This window comes from Trachurus trachurus, assembly GCF_905171665.1.
Source record: "Trachurus trachurus genome assembly, chromosome: 23".
In the NCBI taxonomy this organism is placed as follows: domain Eukaryota; kingdom Metazoa; phylum Chordata; class Actinopteri; order Carangiformes; family Carangidae; genus Trachurus; species Trachurus trachurus.
Window position 1 is genome coordinate 9,142,243 of NC_139912.1, and position 19,799 is coordinate 9,162,041.

The following is a 19,799-nucleotide window of genomic DNA, read 5'->3' on the forward strand; positions in this document are numbered from 1 at the left end:
AAACCCACGGATTTCAGTCAACACAGCCTGTGTGATCTCTTAACGCTTTTACAAAGTGATTGCATGTGTTTTTTTTTCCTTCTTCTTCTTCTTCTTCCAAAAACTAGCTTATGGTAAATACTGCAGCGGCAGCAGCAGCATTAGCAGCACATGAGCGGAATAATTTCTTTTAAACCCAGATTTAAGGAGCAAAATTACTCAGAAGAACACGTTTTTATTTACAGCTACAGCCTTAGGGAGCCTTGTCACTGGGGAAGGGAGGGCTACACTCTGCAAAAAAAAAAAAAACACACATCCATGGTAGAAAGTGACTGAGTCTCATAACAGTCTCCGTTTGTAACTTCGCCTCTGAGATAAACCCGACTTCGTTCCAGTGCAGATTTACTTCAAATCAAAAATTCCTCTTGATTTGCAATGGAAAAAGTTTAACTGAATTACTTTTTAAACAACATTTTAAAACATTGCGACTGATTTGTTTCCACTTTTTGAGTAAATGTTGTATTAGATAATAATAATCAGTGTTACAGTATCAACATCAATGTTCATTTTCAATTCGATTCAGCTTAAATGCTAATATGCTGTTTATGAGAGTGTTTGGAAGTCATATCATAAAACAAGCAGGATTCAGTGTTAACTACCAACATAATCTCCAATTTAGTCCAGTAATCTGCTATTACTTTGTGAAATACAGTAATAGAGGATAAGCTGGTATAACTAGAAGAATAACAACAGAAGGAGTAATTAATTAATTCCACAGTTCAGTTTATGTATAAGTGTATGCATCACAGTAGCTCCTTGAAATTTAAAATGAAGGTCCCTGAAGATGGATAATTTTGTCCAGAGAGACCTGTCAGAATAACTTTTATTGCTCGCACAGAATTATGTAACGGTTTGCGAGATGGCGGAGAATCATCTGATCAAATTGTCTTTACACAGCATCATCGTGTTTACAAACAACAGTGAAATTTAATCCCTACTTTTGCTGAAAACCCCTCAACGCCTGAAAGCACCACATTAATATTTTAACAGGAAGGAATACGGAGCCACACCAGAGTCTCGTGCACATGCTGCAACAGTTATGTATGTGTTTGTGGGCATGTGTTTGCCGTAGACTGATGCACTGATGAAACAGCCAGCGGGAGCAATAAAATGAAAATGAAATGAAATGAAATCTGGAGAATTAATTAGGTGCTGTAAAATTGAACTCTGACGCTGCTTGATTATGTGTGCTTCAAGCTGAGAGGAGGCCCGCTGGGCACCACATGTGATCCCTCTACACACATTGGTTAACATGCCAAAGATAGGTGCAACGACGAGGGGAGGAGGTGAAGTCAGGAAATAAAGTGGAAGATAAAACGTCTTGTCTGGTAAAGCAGCGGTCCCCAACCTTTTTATCTCCGCGGACCGGTCACCGGTGGAAAATCTTACCGCGGACCGGGGGTGGCGGGCGGGGGCGGGGGTCGTTCTCTTCGGGGGGGTAGCGTACGTTCTCCTGTTTACATTACATGTAGGTCTACTGTATAAACAGGACTACATGTTCACATAGCTTAGTTTTCTCTTACGTTTACGTTCTTTGTTACAACTCACCATAATATAGTATCACAATAATAATGTCAGTCATCCGGGGGTGATGCTCCGTCTGTCATCTCGGTTCCTGTCTACTCTGTCATTTCGTTTTGCTGCTGAAGCTGCAGAAAACTCCGTTTCACAAACATAATATGTTTGTAATGGAAGCAGGTTTTCCGTGCTTTTGTGGTGATCTCAGGATATTCTGCTTAAATCCAGAACGCAGGGAGAGAAGTTTTCTGTGAAGTGATGAAGCGGCAGAGAGCCGGCCGGGTCCCGCACACACATTGCGGAGCTTGGAGCATGTGAATCACCTGTTGCAATGAACCAGTAATTTATACAGGACTCGTGCTTTTTCTTTTAGAACAGCTTTCTTCTTGTTGGAAAGCGTCGGGTCTTCTGTCGTCTCATTATTGAGTTTTTCCCGGCCCGGCGACGTGTGTTTTTCACTCTTTTACGTTTGTGCCTGCCTGTCAATTGCGCAGCGCTGGAACGATGCACAAACGGAAGTGGCAACATTTTCAAAATAAAACTTTTTTTCATTTCATCTTTCATTTCATCTTTCTGCGGCCCGGTACCAAATGATCCACGGACCGGTACCGGTCCGCGGCCCGGTGGTTGGGGACCACTGTGGTAAAGGACATCTGAAAGTTAAGAGAAGGTGTAGATGGCGGCTTTAAAAAAGAAAAAGCTACTCCTCGTTGGACGCTTCTTCAACTCTCTTATTAAGAGGAAACAGGTGTCAATCAAGGAAGAAACATTTGATTCAAGATAAATTTTTGATATTTTCTGATATCACCAGACTTGTGAATATTTAGGTAAGTAAATCTCAAAGAAATTTCATGAAAGAAAAGTGTAATAAAAAAAGATTACATAAATAAAGAATATCTATAATTCACTTTTACTCCTTCAGTGATTCAGAAAACTAATATTTTATAACTCATCATGACACCAAATAAGCAGGTGAGATGGATGTTTTTCAGTGTTATGTCACACATCATCTGCTGCCTGAGAAAACAACTGCCTTTAATTATCGGGGTGCGAAGCGTTCGTGCAGCGCCGGAGCGCCTGATACTATCTACTCCGTGACAGTGAGACGACTAAATTAATCTCAAGTCAACTAATGATGTCGACTTTGAATTTCTGAATGTTATATGTTATTATTGTTCTTGATCAGAGACACATTATGAATCTGTTCTGTTGCTGTCGTACAAAATTGTGAGGCTGTGTACCGTAGCAGGGTGTGGAATGAAACACATGCTGTCTAGCTCTGTTATGATTACAGTGATACATCTTTATTGCATATTTCTTTAACACTACACTGGTTGCCCAGGAGACTCTCTCCCTGAAATAATCCTAATGCAGTATTTTTATTACCTTCCACACAAATATGCATGAGTCATTTCTGTATCAGCAGTAGATGATGAACCCACCTCAGCTCCAGGCTGCCTGGACACTGCATTTTCACAGTCTGCTGGATTCGGCCTCTCCCTCTGCATCACCTTATATCCTTTACATGCACTTTGACAGTCAAGCGATCGATTAAAAGGTTTAGATGACGCTCTGATTCCCGTGTGACTTGTGTTAAAAATGTGGCCCACTTTAGGTGGGAGGAGAAACATCGATTCATTTGAGAAATAAGATCTGAGTTGCTCTGATACTGAATCAATTCATAAAATCAAAAAGAATTGACTTCCTGTGGGCTAATAACATTACTTTCCTCCTTGCCAAATACACTACATTTCCATTTCCAGGCAGAATATTGAACACGAACACTGGGACCAAGAGTTAAAGCTAACTCAACTTGAAATATTGACAAATAAGCAGTTTTTACTTCGAAGTGCGATAATTCGTCATAAATGGGCTTCGCTGCAATGAGTCATAGTGTCAGGCCTCAGCATGGTCCCTGCGGCATCTGTGTGTGTGTGTGTGTGCGTGCACGGTGTCTGCAGGAATTTATGTGAAGATACTCGTACGCTCGTGTTTTCAAGAGTTGCACTCGCTCTTAAACACTTCAGCGGGTGCTGTGGATGAATTTACGACAAGTTGTCTAAAGTGAGAAAAGCTGAATGTAACGTCTCACTGCTGGAGCCTATAGCACGTGTCGTTTTACTCGACTTGTTTTCTCATTCCTCTCGAAAATTACGTTGGCTGCTGCTGCTGTTGTTGTTTTTTTTGGAAGGGATGGAAAAGGAAGTGATGGACTTGGATTCAACGCAGACACACAAACCCGGTCTTTAACAAGCGTGCAGTTGAGGCGACTGCAGACCACAACATTTTCAAAGTTAAAATTATGCAGTTGCGAAAGGTTTGGCTCGGAGAGACTGTGGAGAGCCGTGCATGACGCAGCTTTGATTCGGCCAAAAATACAATTTGAATTTTGAAGAAGAAGAAAAATACACACACACACACAGAAAGAAACAAAATGTAGCAGCAGGTTTAGTGGATCAAGAATCCAGCTGCAATCAGACCGAACTGATTTCCGTCCCTGTGAGCAGGCGCTGCTCAAGTGGCTGCCTGTTTGTGTCCCCGCAGGATTACAGCTTCTTTCACAGTAAGAGTCTCTGAAAGCCCAGGATATTTGCAGCTCTGGGTTTCTGTAACCAGGCGTAGTTCAGCTGCACCAACATAACGACTCACTGAAACACTGAGTGAGTGACTGCGTTTACGTGGACTTCAGTAGCCCGGTTTTCTTCGGGGTTTTTAAGTATCCCGTTTTTGTGTTTGAGCATGTAAATACTATTTCCCAATTTCAGAAATTGGGATAAGCCCTTATGAAGTGAAGCTCCACCTGTGTGAGCAGCGACCAGGAAATCACAGAGGCAGCAGCCCCGTCACCTGAGGTGCTCGGCCGGTCAACCTGCGTCGTCACCCCGGGGGAGAAAACGATTGCTAACTAACTTACCCGCAGGTTTTTAGAGGTTTACCAACAGCTGCTTAAATTCTTTTTAGGAGATCAATGCTGGTCTCATTGATGAAATCTAACAATTGTGGCAGTTGCATTAGTTTGTTTGAATGAAAAGTGAAGGTTCATATGTGTTTTGGACAGAAGAGCAGCGCTGCCTCGGGGCTCTGTAGCCTCGTACAGAAATCACCACATTTACATCCATAAATAAATGTTTTACAATGAACCGATCAGTCTGCATTAAATCTTATTTTATTTTATTAAGTTATATAACATGGCAGCATATTTAAATTGTAAATTTTCTGATTTGTACAGATTTCCAATTTGTTGCGCTTCCTATTGTAAACAATGAACATGAAACACGCATGCGCACATAAGACGCAGTAATCAGAAGCTGGGATCCTGGTATCTATCATGTATACGGGGATACTGAAGTTCATATAAACACCATATCCCGAATTTCATCAAAACCGTGAGTGACAAAGCAGCAGAAACCGAGAGAGAGAGGAGGGTGGCGGAGAAAAACAGTCACGGGCAGAGAAACAGTGATGTTTACCATTGTCTCTGTGTGTGTGTGAGTGTGTGGGTGGGTGGGTGCAGGTGTTTCAGTTTCAGCTACTTGTGGGTGGATACTGTGATGTTCAATAATGCATCAGGTGCCTCTGCAACACGTTCATTAGTGTGTGTGAATCTGTGTGTGTGTGTGTGTGTGTGTGTGTGTGTGTGTGTGTGTGTGTGTGTGTGTGTGTGTGTGTGTGTGTGTGTGTGTGTGTGTGTGTGTGTGTGTGTGTGTGTGTGTGTGTGTGTGTGCTCACCTGTGGGCGGATGACTCTCTCTATGTTCTTCAGGGCCGTGTCAGGGGAGGGGGGCGAGCAGTCTGGAGTGGGGCCCGTTGAGCAGTTGCCATGGTTACTGTGCTCCCCCTCGCTCGCCGTTACATGGGACAGGTGACCTTGTAAAGAGAGAGAGAGTTGGGAGGTCGGTGTCTTCCACACAGTATTGTTGTCGTCCAATTACATCTAAGAGTGAAGTTGGTCCAGTTGGTTTTCTTTCAAACCAGTTTTCACAACCAGGGAGAAAGGTGACCGCTCAGGTACATCTGCCTCGGCCTCAGTTGTTCAGAGGCTTTTAAAACATTGTTCAAGGGTTTTATCCACTGATTACAAAAGCTTCTTAAACCAGTGACACTCTCCAACATTTACTTTGAGTGGTTGTTTCCCATGTTCATCCTCTTTCTTTATCCTGTACCTAAGAGAGGGTACAGCTAACACTAAAAGGAAGGTCATTAGCTGTTAAAGCAGATATCAGTGGAATGTTTTTGTTAATATAAGTCCTAAATAGTCCTATTTTCCGTCAGCAATCACTTACATGAAGTATTTCAGCCTAAACACGAGTCTCTCCGTCACTCTGCTCTGCTGTAACCCGAGGAGAAAATTTTCCTTGTGGGATACAAGTGTTATCCAATGAGGAGAGAGAACGGCATGAAGGGCTGTGTGTGCAGCCAAGGGATGCGCGTGAATGTGGTGACGTAGCACGAGGACCAATTGATGCCTGACAAGGGCGGGGGCTGCTAACTCATGGTGCGTTCAAAGAAACTCGTACTTTGTGTTTTTCCTTCCTGTGAAGTCATACCAGTTCGATCTGGTACGAGTTCACGGGTCGGAAGTTACGAGTGGCCGTTATAGGGAACTTTCACAGACAACAGGATGGTAAAAACACGAGCTACGGGTTACCTGGAACGCTACCAAGTCGTAGTTGTGACTTGAAGCTGTAACTTACGGTTTCAAAAGCCTGCCTTGAACGCAGCATTAGCCGAAACGGCCGTGAAGCTGATATCTGCTTTAACTATGAGCAAAATATAATAGATTTGACCTGATAATGACACAAAATGTAAAGTTAGGGGATCAACAAAGTTATTAATTCCATTCAAGTGCATTTGTAAAGCACTAAATTATAATCATTTCAAAGCACGTTACAGGATAAGGTCAAGATCTTACTTTCTCACTGTGACAAAGCAGAGAGCAAGCACTTGTCAGGGAAAATTGTCAGGGAAACATGAATCTCTAAACTATATTCATGGAAATCCTATTCAATAATTGTTGTGATATTTCAGGGTTAACTAAATGAATGGACTGACCAATCAACAATGAATTGCTTCATTGCCAACATGGCTAATTCAAGAGATAAATTGCAAATCACAAGTTTCTTTGTCTACAAAGGGGAAAATATACCTTTTTAAAGCTATTGGATTATTTTTTGATCTAAACTGCCATCACCTACTCTACCTTATGTCAATGAAATCATTGGAGGTTTTCTTCATCAATATCACCTACACTCGGTTACCTTCAATGTTGTCTGCATGTCTTATTTTTAGCTCCGAAAAACACACACAGGCTTACACAAATACCCATAAGTTGGTGCAATATCACTCCAGAAAGCTTGTGCAGCATATACGGTAATACAGTAATGCCAGTTTAGCATCCACTCCACCATTATCTTTCTTGAGACTTTATCAAAACTTTATGGGGATTAACAGGAGGGCTACCACGGAGCTGCTCCAGCTGACCAACTTTTGTGCTACATGGGCATAAAAAAATGACTCCTTGGAAATGATAAAGAAGGATCAGCTCAACACCTAATGTGACACACACACAAATTCTACCTTAAAGCGATAGTTCAACATTTTGGCAAATTGGCCCATTGCCATAATCCTTATAGGTTCGTTACAGCTTGCGGCTCTGTTCTGCTGTTCAAAAATAGCTTGCACCGATAATTAAAGGTAACGAACGTACTCCTAAAACTATAGGGATTATGGCAATGGGCCAATTAATGTTGAACTATCCCTTTAAATTGCATAGGAAATCAGACAGATGTGTCAGTGTGAGACAGAGGTGAGGAGAGTATTTTGTAAATGGACAGTCTTCGCCAACAGGAAAATCTGACGGCAGCCCAGCCTCAGGTTTGATGTCTGACTCAGTTTGCTAATTTCCCCAGCGAATGATCATTTAACACAGAGGAGGAAAAAAGGAAAACACAAGAAGAGGAGGAAGGGAAGAAAGGAGGAGGAAGTGCTGAAGTAGCCTGAATTAAATTTCAGAGGGAGAAAGCATCTGTCTTAATCAGCTGAGGGAGACACAAACACCTCTCCCAAAATACTGCTGTCAGGGGTGCTGACACGTGCGCACACACATAGAAACACACATACACACACCAGTAGCTTTCTGTCAGCTGCCACCTGCCTACATAGATCTTATCAGACGCCAGAATATGATCCAATTATGGTGTGAGACACAGCCAGGACACACACACACACATACCCAATGACATCAGCAATAGCAGAGTCATGTATTTGCTTGAGTGGATTTGTTGCTTGAAGATGCAACACCACCGATCAATTATCACATTTCGGATCAAACAGTATTTCTCATTATTTCAGCTTTGAATGCGATGGAAGGTGCGACTTTTCACAACTCCCACAAACGCTGCTCACGTATTCAGAGAGAACAAAACCACAGAGGAAAACAAACGATGATGCTACGGGCAGTGATGAAACAGTAAATCTGCCGGGATGTTTAAGATGCTGCTGAGGAGGATTTTTTTAATCATCATCTCATTAAAACAACAAAATAAGTGGCAGAGAGCAGCAGAGGAGAGGTTTATTGCGTCCTCCCCTTTTCCATTTTCAGTTTCTAATAGAGTGAACACATCTGTGCCTGATTGGCCGAACTTTTCTCTTGATTAATCCCACTCGCCTTTGTGTTTGATTTCTGATGGTGGCATTGTTCCTGTCAGTAATTCATAAGGAGGCATTCTCGCTCCCTCAGAACCTCATTAGCAAAATAGGAATTTAGAAATAGAAATATCTGAGTATGGAGGACATGTTGGCGGTGACCTCAGTGGGCGCTGGATAGCTGCAGATGTGACATGATTGAATTTGTTGGCATCCAATTTCAAGTAAACGCACTTCTCAATCTATCCATGCTTAAGATGATGCGACACCTCTTCGAACTCTTTTAATGACTTTTTTTTGATCATCTGCTCATTTGTTGCAGGTGGATCATTACATCTGAATGGCTAAGGCGATGAGCTGAAAATTAAAAGAACTGCTCATAAACCGCTCTGATGCTTGATTTAATCTTTGCTCGTGTAGTTGAAGCCTCGTCTCCTTTGAAACACAAAGACAAAAGAAAGGCAGAATGAAATGAAGCAGGACTGAAATTACTTTGCTCTCTGGTCAGAACTGTTTAGACAAGTTGTTAAATATAAAGTTGCATTTATTTTGATATTCCGGATATTGAATTAAAATAAAAACTAATTTATTCAGAAACAGCACAGTTACAGCAAAGGTGCTTCCCATATGTTACAGGAAGTTATTGGAGATACAATCATAACCTTGAGGAAAAAACAAGCAGTAAGAAAGAAAAAAGACCAAAGTTTACCCAGGTGTGTGTCACATTTAAAGACACAACAAAATGTCTCCAAACATAATTTAATCACTAAAACTCCTCCTGCACTTTGCACTATTGTTAAAACGGAAAACAAAAATCACGCAGCTGCTGTAAAACTGAAAATGAAAACTGTTTCTGCACTAGCTTCAGAATTGTTAGACTTAGTAATGCAGGATTTTCCACCATATTCCTCTGCCTTTTCAACATTTCTACTGCTTTTAGACCTTTAACAGATTTTTACATTCATCTAAAACAATTCAGGAATTTTTCTAACATGTCATGTCATTCAGTTCTACTTTTACTCTTCAGATACTGTTTCATCTGTATTACTGTAGTAACGATGTTTTTGAGCTGTCAGTCATACTAATCTTCGACAATTCAACTCATTTTCAACCATTTCATACAAATTCAGCCTCCTTCTTACAAGTTCGGTGTTTTTAATGTATTCCCAGCTATTGCTTCAACAACACCTATGTTACAGTAGCAATGGTTCATCAGCTTCCTTTACTTTCAGGATAGCTGCAGATTTCAACTCTTCATGATCTTCAACTGGTGCACTTAAAACAAGTAGGATTTCTACATTTTTTCCACAAAATCAACAATTTCTTCAGTTCATTCAGCATTGTTAAGACTTTCATTATTCTATCATTATTTGTAGCTCTGAGTATTTTATTTAAGAGTTTTGAACCTCTGCATTTTATTTTGAAAAGTCAGCATGACTTCCGGTGTTGCTGATCACGGCAGTTGTGTCCGGGATTCTGACGGAGGCACATGGCCCATTGGTGAGCTGTAGCTAAGAAATAGCCTGCTAACAATGAGTAGCAATAAGAATATAATGTGTTGATGCTTGTTTCGTTGGTAAGCAGTCTTGGAAGAATGAGAGTGTTATTTAGCGCTCGCGATTAGCGCCGCTAGTTAGCGTTAGCATTTCCGCTAGCTAGCATTAGCATTTCCGCTAGCTCCCGATTAGCTTGTTATGCTAGCGTTGTTAGCATTCTGGGTTGGTGTTTAGCTGGCTGGTACTGACACAGATTTAATCATTTTGTCCGCTGTGTTTATTACAGTTCATTGTGTTAATTCATATTAAAAAGGTCAATGTTCTGTTTAAAGTAAAAAGAATGTAAAAAAGTAAAAATAACTATTTAAAGGTTATAATTTCATGAATACTACTATGTAACCTGGTATTTTTGGTTATTCCTTTCAGGTTTATGACCTGTGTTACGACCTGTGTGGTTACCTGTGTGGTCACCCGTGATCATTTGTAATACAAAATAAAGAAGATCAAGGGAAAGCACGAGTTATTCCTTCATGTGCTTCTGTCAAGCCCTTTCGGAGGGCTAAGAATTTAAAAAGTCCGAACAAGCATTGCTTCAGCAATGGCGTTCAGCTTTCAGCATTCACCCGTATTTCCTTCAGGAAACTAAAACTGAAAACGAAAACCACAAAGCTGCTGTAAAACTGAAAATGAAAACTGTTTCTGCACCAGCTTCAGAATTTCCATCCTCCATCACATACAGTATCTATTCTGAATTTCAACAGTCTGGCTGCAGATGTGGAGACACATGATCACACACACGTTATTCCTTCAGGGAAAAGCGACACAGACACACGAGCGTGCTCTCACATCTGTCAACGCATGTGTGCGTCCTCAAGCGTGTGTGCAAATACAGAGCGAGAGAGGTCCTCACCAGACATTGCTTAAGGTTGTGCAAGTGCAACAAGGCTGCAGACAGACAGACGCACACAAATAGACGGCGCACATCATAAAGGAGCTGCCTGGAGCTGAATCAATGATTAAATGTGGGCGTAAATAGATAAAATAAAAAACTGGAAAATTGAGAGAAAGAGAGAAGAAAAGAAGGATGGAACAGAGGGATATATATAGATAGAGATTGGGGTTTTGTCCTTTTGAGTAAATAAGCCTGTCAACACTGCGGCTTTGATGATGGATGTGAGTTGTGTGTGTGTCACTGTGCTTCCTTTGGATCCGCCTCAGGCTCACTCCTGGGAAACACTTCCAATCCGCATTGCCAAAGGGAATATGTTCTTGTGTTGGAGTGCACACATTTAGGAGCATATACATAATATAACACATGCAGGATCATATAGAAGTGATTACTGTAGGGTGAGGTATTACACCTGTTTACATCCACATGCTCAGAGTCATGTGTGTGTGAGACGGTGAAAAATCATGTCTGGGAAAACACTTTTAACAAGTTTCACATGATTCAGATCGTCTCCGCATGCCAAGCGGGCAGAGTACAGTACGAGTGTGTCGACGCAAAGGCATGGAGCCTCACAAACAGATCTCTGTACTGTAGATCCAGGGCTTGTTACTGCGGGCATGCAGCAGTGTGCGTGCAGCAGTGAGTGTGTTTAAGTGAAGCTTGGTGCAAGCAAGTGTTCAAATCAGCGATCCCCTACCTTCTCTCCTAACAAGACGAAAACTGTCAATTTTCAGGCGTGTGCTTCAGCCTGTCAGTTCTGCCTCTATGCTACTCTGACAAGAAGCATTTCATACAGTATGTCTAATGTATCAGTGTGTGTGTGTGTGTGTGTGTGTGTGTGTGTGTGTGTGTGTGTGTGTGTGTGTGTGTGTGTGTGTGTGTGTGTGTGTGTGTGTGTGTGTGTGTGTGTGTGTGTGTGTGTGTGTGTGTGTGTGTGTGTGCGCGCTGCTCCTCTCACATGTTCTCTTCTGTGTCAGGGCAGTAAATTATACATCTGAGCTTTTGACAGGATCACTCAAATTTGATCAAATACTGAGAAAATGCAAAGATGAGAAAAGGAAACAGGTTTAAAACTGTACCAGGTAGAGTTCAGAGATCAGCTTCACTGATCAAATTCATTAAATCTGAACATCTTTTGATTTGTTAACTTAAAAAAAAAAAAGTGTAAGCACTTATTCCTGACCTGTTTTTACAGATTTACACCGTCAGCAGAAACAAATGGGCTTTGGGTGAGGGCCAAAGACAGAGCAGAGACGTTAGAAGAGACATACTCCCTCCCCCCCTCTAAGCCAATTGTTGGCTTTATAACATCCAAACAGGCGACATCAAGCCAATTGTGCTGTTGGAGTAACACAAGTGAAACCTTTAGCTTTAAATTTTACTAGCACCCTCACTATGCAATATGCGTGCAATTCTTTTCCTGATCTCCTTGCAGTTACTGAATATATGCTGCTTGTGCTCACACCAAGGTCTCCTACTGCACTGAAGCTTTAATGCTGGCACTGGATGAAAGCACTTGCACAATGAGTAAATGTAATGGAAGTGTAATAGCTACCAGGTAGCCACTAAAGGTGCAATTTAGGCTTTACACAATCAGGATTTTTGCGGCCGATCACCCATCATTGATTAGTGAGTTTTTAAAAAAAAATGATATTCAATCACATGTGGGAGCAATATGTCTATTTAAATAACTTGTTTATTTACTGTATAAACTTGTGTACCTTCTACTGAGTATCAACAATGAGACGTGTTTATGTGTCTTTATGTTTGGAGCCCTATCACTATGTGACGGACATAAAAAGTGTTTTGAATCTTGAATCATAGCTAGCAAAATCAACACTAGCAAACAAACATGTCGGTGCCGTGGAAATTCCTCGGAGTTAATGAGACAGATAAAACACAAGCCATCGGCAATCTACGACAATGACGTCATTGATCCGATTAGTGAATTAAGACATTACGGCCGATCTCACAAACTGCATAAATGCAAAATATCGATCAGATCGGCGGAAAGCCAAGTGCAGTTATGGCTCTTTCTTATTCACTTGGATAAGGACCTTGCCTTGCTGTTAGCCCACAATAACTGATATTTCTATAGATGGCTCCTGAGCAGCAAGATGTGTTCATACAGACATACACATTGTTGCTTGTTTGTTTGCGGGCTTTGTTGATAAAATGAAATGGAATGAAATGACATATAGGACAACTCCAGAATGCAGACAATGAAAACAAAACAATAAAACTGAAGCCAATAAGTGCACTGGAAGCTAACAAAGTAAACCTGGAAATGGAGGAGCTATGAATGGAGAAAAAAAAGACTAAAGATGGCTACAAGTGTCTGCATGTGCAAACCGTACAACACTGATTCCCTCTGGCTGTCAAAGGGGAAGACACACCATTGCCTCTCTTACAACAAGTCAATGGTCCTCGATCCTTTTAATGGCAAAGCCCTGGGGTTACCACTCGCTGCCATTAGCCTCTCTCAGCCTCCAGCATCAACCATAAGTGGGATAAATGGGGCGAGACATGGCAACATCACTGCTTTATCCGCTAGAGAGAGCTGAGGATGGATTGTGGTTGTGATTCAGTATTAAGAATCACAAATTCCTTCACTCTGCAAACCAGCGAAAAGAAGAAAAAAAAACAACCGACATAGAGTCAGTAAGTTTGGAAAAGTAAGAAGAAGACCAGTTGTTGTTGTAGAAAATCAAGATCTCCTGTTGTGTTGTTGTTGTAGCTTGTCAAAAGAAAGTTCTCAGAGATACCTGAGACAATGTGAAGAACTTTTGAGGTGTTTTAGAGGACACACAAACACACACAGACACGGATGTGCACTTTCATGTTGCACACGTCAGCAGCAGCTTGTTTACCAGCTGAAGACAAGTGTGTGTTTATCTCGGGAGGAGTCCGTCTGATAGCAGAAAAGAAGCACTTCAGCTCTAACCACTTGGCAACGCTCCCCGCTCTCTGTCTGCTCCATACGTGACAGGAGGCTGGGAGGCTGCGCCCGCAGGTCCCTCCTCGCCGCTCGCTGCCTGTCTCCCCGTCTCCACCACCACCATCACACCTCACTTGCGATGTTTTTATGTTTTTGTGAATTTGGCTGTCAGCATCACGATCCTGTGGTTCAAACCTATTTGACTGACTATAAGAGCTGACCGTTTACCTCAGTTATTAATTGATATTTCGGTACCAAGTCGATGCCAACACGCAGAAAATATGTCGATACCTGCTTTATTTCGCTACTGTACCGGATATACATCTTTGCCCTCGGCGGATTGTGTCAATTCCTGTTGGGGCTGATGGAGGTGCAGCTACAGTCGAGCTTGTGGTCCATATGTTTTGTGATTGCGATCTCGATCTGCTCAACTGCCAGGTGTGCCCCACAAGTTTGAGCTCATGTAAACATGAAATGCCATGTGTCTTTTTCTGGTCAGTCATCATGGAAACATGAAGCTCTGCAAGTGGTGCGGCGCTTGGACCAGAGTGAAAACAAACTTCTTTTTAACTTCATGTTGCTGCTGCTCTTTAAATTCTGTGCAGTTTGAGAAGTTGTTGAATCACTGTGGAGCTTAAATACAAGGACACTTGGTACTTGGTAATAGTGTGTACTTATCATAAAGTGTTACCGAAAGTTTGATGTGAAACAGTTTAAATAAATAAATAAATGAATAAAGCAGGCATAGTGAATTTAGAAGCACATGGATTCTGTCTTTTTTTTTTCATGGTATCGAATAAGTATGGAGAATCATGGAAATTCACTGGTGTTGGTATCTATTACTGAAATTCTGGTTTCGTGACAAGCCTAATTGAGGAGTTTGCTTTTGGTATAGCAAATTTGAAATATCCCCTGGTTAAAGCAGCAATCATCAAATACAGAGCAAGGGAGAGAAATTAAGTTTGAACTGAATCTAAATCTGCAGCGAGTGCTGGAAGAAATGGATCCCCTCATTTAAAGCAAATTAAATTCCATCCAAAAAGGGAATTCGTCTTCTGCAACGAGCGTAACCCTGAGGCGATGTGCAAAAAGGACGAAAATGCCTCAGGACTCATTAAGGTGACGGACTGTGTGCACAAGGACATGTGGTGCGATGGGATGGCGTGCAAAACATCCCCATGTGATCTCTCATGGAAAACAGCAGCGACAGAAGTGGGATGATGCTTTTAACAGGTTGTGACAAAGACCAGCAGCTGGAGGAAGACAGAAGGGAAAGAAGGAAAGTAAAACTAGAGTTGTACTCAGAGCGTATACATCCACCAAGACCTACAGTCCTATATGCACATCTTTTGATCTCAAGTAGCTGTCTTTAAGTATCGACTTAAATCCCTTCACAAGACTGCTGTACAGTTCATACAGCACTGCAGCTGTAGGAAAAATAAACATGAAAAACAGTTTATTGGTCTGATTTACCTAATTCCATACTGCATTTTGCTGTCACGTACACTCTATCTCCTCTGTTTTCCTTTTTCACCGTTTGTGTGTGTGCATGTGTCATCACCCATCCACACACAGCAGAGCAGAGGAGAGAGAGGTTGACAGCTTGTTATGTTAAGTGCACTGAAAGCTTTCCAACAAGTGCTATAAATCCCTCTAAAACCAAAGACTGACAGACGTCTGCCCCCGAACGTCTCATCAAATTCAGGCCAAAATATATGGTTTTGTTTTATTTTTTATTTCAAACACAGTAGTGAGGATGCTAGCCGCAGAAACGGGTCTTGAGAGCATTCACAGCTCTCCCTCTGTTACAGCTACAAAGAGAGGCATGTTTAATATATTATTACTTTGCATGAACTCATCAGACTGTCATTAATAGTCGTATTAAACCTCTGTTTTTACTTGAAATGTTCTCGACACACTTGGATTATAGGTCCAAACATAAATTCTGTTACTATTATATACTGTGTTTTTTCTTTTTGGTATATTTAAAGTTTTCCCTCACTGTATATTGTTCCTGCAGCACTTTATTGTAGCTAACTCATCTAAATCAACTCCAACTAGCAATATCTGATCTATGTATTTGGATATAAAACGATGAAATCTGTCTCATCCAATTGGCACACTGTAAATGTTAACCACGAGAGATTTAAAGATTCAATAGCAGACCAGATGAGTATCTTTTTTTTTTGCAGTGTAATGCACCAAGTCTCTCTTCAAGCTCTTCCCTTTCAGTCTCTTCTCTTCCCTCTCATCTCAGCCCTCTTCTTTCGCTGCGTCTCTTCATCATCGTTGCCTTCCCCTCGGAGTCAGATGAAGAGAGCCTGACTCACACCCATGTCCAATTAGCCCGACATGTGACCGGACTTTGAGCAGGAATCCAGGATTTTCCCTGTTTCTGCGTCACAGATTCTCACTGGTGTAGCTGGCTTAGCCTGAGACGACCCTGCTCCAACTTCATCGGCTGAATGCTTAATCTGCCGTCTCAACATCAGAGACTCCCTCTCACCTTTCGTTAACGTCTGCCGCTCTGCAACAAGACGGTATCTGACTGGAGCCAGTGAGGCATAACACATTTGTAGTCATTTTACCCCACGACATGGAAATGTATGGAGTTCCTCCTCATTTCCTTTCTCTTGTCTGATTTTGGCTTTTCTTTTTTTTCTTGTCTCTTCTGCTCCTTCATTATCTGGTGATGTCTCACTCACTCAATCTAATTTCCATCCTCTCTCTCTCTCTCATTTGGCCAGGTAACACTGCTCAGCGAGCTGGGAACAAACACACGACGACACCCACACTGTTCACTTACGTCAGTGGAGCAATTTTCTACCAAAAGACACTTTGACACAGAGCAGCTAACCTCCCAGCTCCACACACACACACACACACACACAAACACAGTCTACTGTATATCGACAGTTCACCTCTCCTTTATCCTGAAGCCAATCACAGAGGAGATGTAACAGTCAAACGTGGGAAGAGACACGCTTGAACACACACACACACACACACACACACACAGAAAACAAGTCTCTACAGTAGCCGCACGCAGCTCCTGTTGGCCGGGGAGGGAGAGGGGAGGAGAGAGGGGGTTTGATGGGGAAGGAGAGAGGGTGTCACTAGCAAGGCAGTTCCCATGGCAACCTACAGGTGACTCACCAGCTGGTGATGCAGTTGCCGTGACAACCTGCGGTGTGTAGCATCGCTATGGGAGCTGAGTGAAAAGGGAAGAACAACATCGTGGGTGTTTGTTGTCGTGGGAGTGGAAGTATGTAACGCTACAGACCAAACAAGTGATGAGCAAACAGAAATCCGAGCTCAGAGGTCTGAGGCTGCAGGATTCACTCACACCAGATCCAAGACCAGGAGTAAATGTGAAGACACTGTGTGGACGGCACTCGGTCCTTGAGGAGAATAACTTGGTGCCAGGGTGCTAACCCTTTAAGAACAGATGAGTGTGTGTTTCATCTGTGTTTTCGAGGTCAGGTCGAGGTAGCACCTGAGTAGGGATGCACATTCTGAATTATTTTTCTGACCGATAACCAATGCTCATTAACCGATTATTAACCTTTAACTGATAACTTAACTCAACTTTATTTATATAGCACTTTAAAACAACCGTACCAGAAAACAAAGTGCTGTACATAGATAAGATTTACCCGATCCTCTATCGTCGACTGAAAGGACGATCGACAATGTTTTTTTGTTGTTGTTGCTATTTGCCGCTATAAAACACAGACCCACATGCGCTGCAACAACTGAGCAGCGCCACATCTCAGCTGATCGCGCTCAGATGATCTTCACATGTTGAACTGTTTTTATAGCTACAAAATGCAGCCAAACACTAGACTGAAGAGAGAGGAACAGCAGAGCTCCTCTGACAGGTGAACTGGCTGGAGAGCGCAGGGCCGTCTTTTTTTTTTTTTTGCAGCCTATCTTCTGCAGAACTGGCACATACTTGTGGCACGTACTAGTGTGTAACTTTTTGCTGCGAAATATGACTGAAGGCACGTGGAGGTCTGCACGTGTCGACACGCCCCCATGAGTTGAAGACATAAGGAGCTAATAAAAAAAATTAACCGATAGTATTAATCGGTCAAAGTTCTTGTTATCAGTTAACGGTTAAACGGTTAATCATGTGCATGCCTGCAGCTGAGTTTGATATTTGCGCCTTACCATTGCGGGGACTTGCATTGAGCCGGTGGTTGATATCGAGGGAGCAGGGTTTGCGCGTGACAGCGGTGGTCACAGACTCGTACGGGTTGTCTTCGTCCTCTGGAAGGAAGACATCCAGAGACGGTGATGTGACGATCTCAGCTGAACGCTTTGAGTCCTGGGAGAGAGAGAGAAAACAGACAAGAGAGAGACACATGAGGCTCATCGTCCACTAACAGATGTCACAGGATTGGAAGTTTGGTTTCCCAATGCGTAAACACACATTTAGTTTGAATGACTCCTGCAGGAAGTTTTCAATCAGCTAAACGCAAACACACACCACTGACTGTATTATTAATCGTATTTTGCAGCAAAACGGCTCAATTATCCCTTTAAATGACCCATATGTGATGTATTATGATAATAAAACGTGTTTGGAAAACAAAGTGAAGAGGCTTCTTGCTGAGTGCAGATGCACAATGGTGGACCAGAGTGTTATTTTGATTTCATGACCTTCAACAGAGAAGCAGAGCAATATAAAATACAGCACAAAAAAAAGAGACAGGAAAAAAAGGCATTTGTTGTGGGTTTTTATATGTGTGTATCCAGGAGCCGCAGTGTCCATCTTTTTGTTCACCTGTTCGCCTGAGGTGCAAGATAGGAAACCAAAAGAAAACAACCACAACAGATCAGTTCAGTAATATCTCACTTGAGCTCAAGGCTAGGATTCAAGTCCGACCACGTTCACACAGTTCAGTTATCATGAAAAATTTAGGCCAAGGTTCAAAGCAAACACTACAAACCAAGGGAAAGGGAAAAAGTTTTCTTTCTTCTTTTCAATCCAGGAGAATTTATTGTAGAGTCTCTTAACGGCCCCTTCAGGACTCCTTGGTTTTGTTCTCTGTGATCACTGTGATCACCGAGGTTTTGCCGGAGCTTTTCTTAAAAGAAAAAAAAAAAGGAGCAGTTTTCGACATTTACTTGTGCGAAAATTGTTGGGACTAGTAAAGATTAGATATAAGTCACAGGCAATCTTACATTGATTTGCAAGTAAATTATCTACAATGAACAGTAAATTGCAGTGGAATTGGTGCAATTTGTAGGGGGAAAAAAAGTCCATCAGCTGTAGGTTTATAGGGTTTATGGGAACAATGCACTTGAAATCATCTACACTGCGAAAACCCTGTGATATTTTTTTCTGATACAAAGGCTTTACTTTAATTTATTAACTGATGGAAGAGGTGGCTGCTGTTTAAATCTATCATTTGACAGTGTAATTGCTGCAGGGTCTCATCACATGATGTGAATGAATTTTAGAGCAAAGAGCAAAAAGAGCTGCTGGGAAACAGGGCACAAAATCCCCTCCGAACAACAGCAACAGATATGAGAGACCTGATAAATGTTCTGTAAGGAAGGACAGCGTTTGTTTTGTCTCTGGCAACCTAAAACATTTCATTCCCAAAATATCCACAGCTGAGGTTTTACAAAACTAAGAGAAATCATTCTTCTTTTTGTTTAACATTAGAGCATTGCAAGTGTCATGATTCAAACAAAACGCAACTGTCCAAAAGCTGGGAGTTGAGGTTAAGTTACTGTGGCACACGTCATAGCTCATTTATATCAGTGTCAAATACTAATACACACTTACTTTGCTGAGTTCGAGCTAAATGTGGGTTTTTTGTAAACTACAGGAGAGGAAAACAGGTGCATTTCTCCTGGGGATATTTGTCTCCACCGATAATCTCAGCGTGATCCTCAACAACCAACTGTGCGGTTCACACAGGAGTCACAACTTGATGCAGCAGATTCACTCTCCATAAACTCTGCGGGATCAGACACAGCTGCCTCGTTAAGAAGTTTGTTTTTTTTAACAGCTGCAGGTCGAAGCTCGTCTGAGACTCGATCGCTGCAGCTCCCGATCGGTGTTTCTTTCACTTTCTGTCTCTCTGTCAAAATGGAAATCTAATCTTACATAATCCCCAGAAGAGTAAGTGGTTAATCATCTTTAATCATTGATCCACTTTATGATGCAGGTGGGGCCCGCCACTCCTCCATCAATCTCT

The 19,799-nt window shown here is 42.0% G+C and overlaps 1 protein-coding gene across 3 annotated transcripts in view; it reads right to left on the minus strand.

Moving 5' to 3' along the window:
• Positions 1-19,799, minus strand: part of anks1b (ankyrin repeat and sterile alpha motif domain containing 1B) — a 232,954-nt gene that overhangs the window by 101,996 nt on the left and 111,159 nt on the right. For all 3 annotated transcript variants that reach the window (XM_083999607.1, XM_083999606.1, XM_083999608.1), the window contains 2 exons: positions 17,758-17,914; positions 5,287-5,423 (listed from right to left, as the gene is read on the minus strand). In XM_083999607.1, coding sequence (XP_083855733.1) covers positions 5,287-5,423; positions 17,758-17,914 — 294 coding nt within the window. The remainder of the gene's footprint in view (positions 1-5,286; positions 5,424-17,757; positions 17,915-19,799) is intronic.